Genomic DNA, 4,794 nt, shown 5'->3' on the forward strand with positions numbered 1-4,794 from the left:
GAGGCAGCGGCAGAGGCAGCGGCAGAGAAGTGTCAGGGGCAGAGGCCATAAACTGCGCGAAGCAGAGTGTGCTGCTATAAGCTGCGGGACAGGGTGGGTTTGGCCACTGAAAATTAATTTCTTCATTGTGGCTATAATAATTATCCAATCGGATCCCAATTTGGTGATCTGATAGATATGGTCATTCCCTACGGAATTTTTTAGTTTTCTGTTATCTTCAAAATTGTAGATTTGGGAGGTTTTCGCCCTTTTTCGGAGGCGGAAAGAGGCGTGGCTCATTTTTGAAATACACTGGTTTCAGTGTGAGCATACAGCAGTCTGGTGCCAAAATTTGGTGGCTCTAGCTCTTATAGTCTCTGAGAACTAGCCGACAAACAAGACGGACAGACGGACAGACAGACATGGCTCAATCGACTCGGCTATTGATGCTGATCAAGAATATATATACTTTATGGGGTCGGAAACGTTTCCTTCTGTGCGTTACATACATTCACTTTGTGCACAAATACAATATACCCTATTTACTCTTCGAGTACCGGGTATAATAAACTTAATTTATAAGAAATGATAAATATAGTTCAAATTATTCGCTGCTGTCCATTCTGTTGCTTTACCCCAGAACAACATTTTATTTATTACATTCTACATAGCATAGCAGACACCGAAAGCAAAGCTTCTTCTCTGGAGCTTTCATTGGTTTGTTTTACCGCTAAATTAAAAACAGCTTTCGTCTGGCGCTTAAGTGCAGCCCAAACGGTTGCCGCTTCAAATATGATTCTAGAGCCGTTTACGGAGAGTCGTTAAGCTTGCTTTGCTTTTTTATTGCTTTGAACAAACAATTTGTTGGTTTAATTTCTGTTTATCAGATCCTCCACGAACGTGAAACTGACATTCGTATCAAATTGTAGCTTCTTATCGAAGTACCACTGAAGCGTCAGCATGTAATCCCCTGTCGGAATGGGCAGGCGCAAAAGCTCAGGTTTCAGATAAAAATCCTTGAGGATTTGTGGACCCTGCAAAGGCGATCTCAAAGCTCCTTGGATATAGAAAGTATTTCAGCTTCTTACCACATACGGACACGAGTGATTAATGTTGGAAAACTCTCTAAACAACCCATAGACTAGATTGACAACGGGTTGATTGCGCTTTCGGATATACAGACAGGCATCGAAGTGAATGTCAATGAGCCAGGGCTTGTAGCCATTTGCCCTTTTAAAAATTCTGCCATGAATGGATATATCGTGGGCCGGATGAAATATCGTTCCATTCATATTGAGGATAACTTTGCTTCGACTGACAGCCTTCAAGCGACAGTTGTGGAACACGAACCAGGACTGGTTGTAAGTCTCGCAGACGAAGTTTGTAAACTTGAAAACGACCGCATCCTGATGGGAAATCTTATTAAATTAGCACATATTTCACAACAAGTTTACAAACATTGAAATCCAATTTTGAAGCCAGGAATATCCCGAGTAGAACACCGAACATTAGCCTAGACCGCATTGCTTTCAAACGAGAGATCAACGAATGGGAACTAACTCCCAATGAAAACTACAGACATCTGTAGACCAGTTAGAGTTAGAGTTAGACCATGACCATCCCATCTCGTCGTCTATCCGTTCATCTAACCGCCAATCGTGATTCTATTCCAGTATTTAAACAAAAATAATTGCATTGGAATCGCATTATTCCTTTTATGGACAAATAATAATAAATATAAATTATTAAACCATTTTGTTTCAGTGCTAATTATTCCCATATTTCCAGGCACGTTTTTGCCAAATGTACCTACATATGTAGCGGAGTGAGCCAGATCCAAAACGGCTTAACAGATGACACTAATAAAATGATCTGAAAGTCGTTAAATTAAGCATTTAAATGTATGTGCATGTGCATCATACCGGGTATAAAAGATGTGCCGCGTACGAAGCGCCTCACATCCATAATCGTTTGTTTTAGCTTCTGTTCATCAGATCCTCCACGAATGTAAAACTAACATTCGTATCGAACTGTGGCTTTTTATCGAAGTACCACTGAATCGTACACATATAATCCCCCGTCGGAATGGGCAGACGCAACAGTTCAGGTTTCAGATAAAAATCCTTGATGATTTGCGGACCCTGCATACGAAATATGAAAACTCTTTGGATATAGAACATATTCGAGTAGCTCACCACATACGGACATGTATGGTTAATGTTGGTAAACTCTCTAAACAACCCATAGACTAGATTGACAATGGGTTGATTGCGCTTCCGGAAATACAGACAGGCATCAAAGCTAATGTCAACGAGCCAGGGCTTGTAGCCATTTGCCCTTTTAAAAATTCTGCCATGAATGGATATATCCTTGGCTGGATGTAGAACCGTTCCGTTCATATTGAGGATTACTCTGTTCCGACTGACGGCCTTCAAACGACAGTTGTGGAACACGAACCAGGACTGGTTGTAACTCTCGCAGACGAAATTTGTAAATTTAAAAACTACTGCATCCTGATGTGAAGTTCGATTTGGTCAGGATATATTTCGCGACACAATTAGGCGATCTATTCATGTACGTACGTTATAATCGAGTGTTGAAGTTAGGAATATTCCAAAGAAAAATCCGAATATAAGCCTGGACTGCATTGCTCTGTCTTCGAATATTGACTGGATTTCAATATAGAAAATAAAAATGTACGTTCAAACGATTTGCCTCGTCAACAGCAGCTTTATCTGTTCACAATGTTTAATGACTTTATTAATGTTATATAAAAAATGAAAAGGAATTAAAGCTGATTCTCCTTCTTTATTTTTGAGCTAATTACTCTCATATTTTAAGGCACATTTTCGACAAATGTTTCAGTATTTTGTACAGACAGGCATCAAAGTTAATGTCGTAGAGCCAGGGTTTGTAGCCATTTCCCCTTTTAAAAATTCTACTACGAATGGATATATCCTTGGACGGATGGAGCAAAGTTCCACTCATATTGAAGACCACTTTGCTCCGACTGATGGCCTTCAGACGACAGTAAGCGAACACGAACAAGGACTGGTTGTAACTTTCACACATCCTGATGAGAATAAAAAGTCAGGACATATTTTGCAAAAAGATAAAGGATATATTTACGTTATAATCGATGGTTAAAGTTAGGAATATTCCGAGGAGCGCACCGAATATTAGTTTGGACTGCATTGTTCTCAAACGACTGATCTAGGAATGGGAACTAAATGCAAAACTAAAAACGAGTATTAGCCGACTGTTGGAAAGAGGATAGACCATGGCCATCGCATTGATCTGTTTATCTAACGGCGTTGCCCATCAATACATGGAATGTCACAATATTTAATGGGCCTATATGTAAATAAAACGAAAAGTAATTACAAATGATTTAACCACTTCATTTCAGTGCTAATTATTCCACATGTCCGTTGCCGTGCAACGTATTAAAAGCAGCGTAATGGTAGATCAGTTTTGGCTTCCAAAAATAAATTCTAATTCTCTGAAATGCTCCTAAAAGTCATGTTTTTGCTCAATTAATTAACAAAACTGTCATGTTATTTGGACTGCTGTCCGTGTGATTTCCAGAAACCCTAATTAGATGTGTGTCAAATGTGTTGGCTGCATTATGCAGCTGAAGCCCTGGAGAGGGGCTTCTCTATTTGCATATTTTGTGGCAAAGTTTATACAAATGAAATATCGATGCTTGGGCGGACACTAAACCAGCCCAAGCGAAGCCCCGCCCATCAGTTGCGCCACTCAATCATTGTCTATTGCCATTTGCCGATGGGCATTGCAGTGATATTGATTTTATGTACACATGTAAACTGAAAATGAAACCCCAAATGGACACTCATTTGCCCTCAAAGTCATTTCTAGACCATGCTTCGATATTGCTGGGGGATTTGCGGGAAACGTGACCTTAAAATACAATGCAAGTGTGTGGCCAGTACCTATAAGCATGTGCGCCCTCGCCTGTCTGTGTCACCTGTCGGGTGTGTGAATTTTTCTGGCTTGCAGTACATCGCTGTACATATGTATGTACATACATACATAATGTGCGCATCTTTACATACTAAGTATCATGTTGGTCAGTTGCAATGTGTCTGTAACATTCCAACGGCTTCGGAAAAACATTCAACAAGCAGAAGGTAACCTTTCAGATTGATAAGTACATATGTACATATATAACATATATTCAACATACATATGTACTTATATACGAATGTATGTATGTATGTATACATGCAATGAATACCAAGATCCAACTCTCACTCCCTTATCCATTTCATCCCACTCCACAGTCACCAATTCCGACAAGGCTAATCCATTTGTCTTTGCATTGTGCAGGTCGCAAAACAAACACATACATACATACATACATATATGTACATACATATGTATGGAAAACGAGACAAAGGAAAAGGGAAACAGCTGCTGCATTGAGAGAGTTGCACATGCGCAGAGAGACAAAGAAACGCAACAAAATCTGATAACAAAAGCCGGAATAACAACAAAGCAACAGCTGGAATAAGGAAAGAGAGAAGAGCAGTGTACAGTACCTGAATGAAAAGCGCACATGCACGTCCACATGCCAATAAGAAATGTTAGCAACAGCAATCTCTCTTAAGAGGGTGCTCTTAAAGGTAGCACTTGACACGAAAAGCTCTTATTTTATCTCTCTGCTTGCGGTAGTACCTACATTTGAAGCGCACGAAGCTCTCTTAAGCTAGAAAGCTCTCTCTTTGCTCACGAACGGCATATACACCGTATAAATTCTTGATACCGGCCAACTGGCACGTTATATTCGTTATT

The 4,794-nt window shown here is 39.9% G+C and overlaps 2 protein-coding genes across 2 annotated transcripts; both read right to left on the reverse strand.

Moving 5' to 3' along the window:
• Positions 1 to 848: 848 nt before the first annotated feature.
• LOC117889741 lies at positions 849 to 1,503 on the reverse strand. Its single transcript, XM_034794164.1, has 3 exons — positions 1,438 to 1,503; positions 1,068 to 1,385; positions 849 to 1,013 (listed from the first exon to the last, which is right to left on the reverse strand). Exons 1-3 carry the CDS (start codon positions 1,501 to 1,503, stop codon positions 849 to 851), a joined length of 549 nt encoding a protein of 182 aa, XP_034650055.1.
• Positions 1,504 to 1,955: 452 nt separating this feature from the next.
• Positions 1,956 to 2,812, reverse strand: LOC117889744. The gene is made up of 3 exons (XM_034794183.1): positions 2,807 to 2,812; positions 2,175 to 2,492; positions 1,956 to 2,120 (listed from the first exon to the last, which is right to left on the reverse strand). Exons 1-3 carry the CDS (start codon positions 2,810 to 2,812, stop codon positions 1,956 to 1,958), a joined length of 489 nt encoding a protein of 162 aa, XP_034650074.1.
• Positions 2,813 to 4,794: the final 1,982 nt, after the last annotated feature.

This window comes from Drosophila subobscura, chromosome E, assembly GCF_008121235.1.
Source record: "Drosophila subobscura isolate 14011-0131.10 chromosome E, UCBerk_Dsub_1.0, whole genome shotgun sequence".
Classification (NCBI taxonomy): Eukaryota; Metazoa; Arthropoda; class Insecta; order Diptera; family Drosophilidae; genus Drosophila; species Drosophila subobscura.

Coding starts and splice junctions, on each gene's coding strand:
- LOC117889741 (XM_034794164.1), bottom strand. CDS start 1,503: ATGCGGTCTAGGCTAATGTTCGGTGTTCTACTCGGGATATTCCTGGCT. Junction 1,386..1,437: donor CTTCAAAATTGGATTTCAAT/GTTTGTAAACTT, acceptor ATTTCCCATCAG/GATGCGGTCGTTTTCAAGTT. Junction 1,014..1,067: donor ATCACTCGTGTCCGTATGTG/GTAAGAAGCTGA, acceptor TCGCCTTTGCAG/GGTCCACAAATCCTCAAGGA.
- LOC117889744 (XM_034794183.1), bottom strand. Junction 2,121..2,174: donor ACCATACATGTCCGTATGTG/GTGAGCTACTCG, acceptor TTTCGTATGCAG/GGTCCGCAAATCATCAAGGA.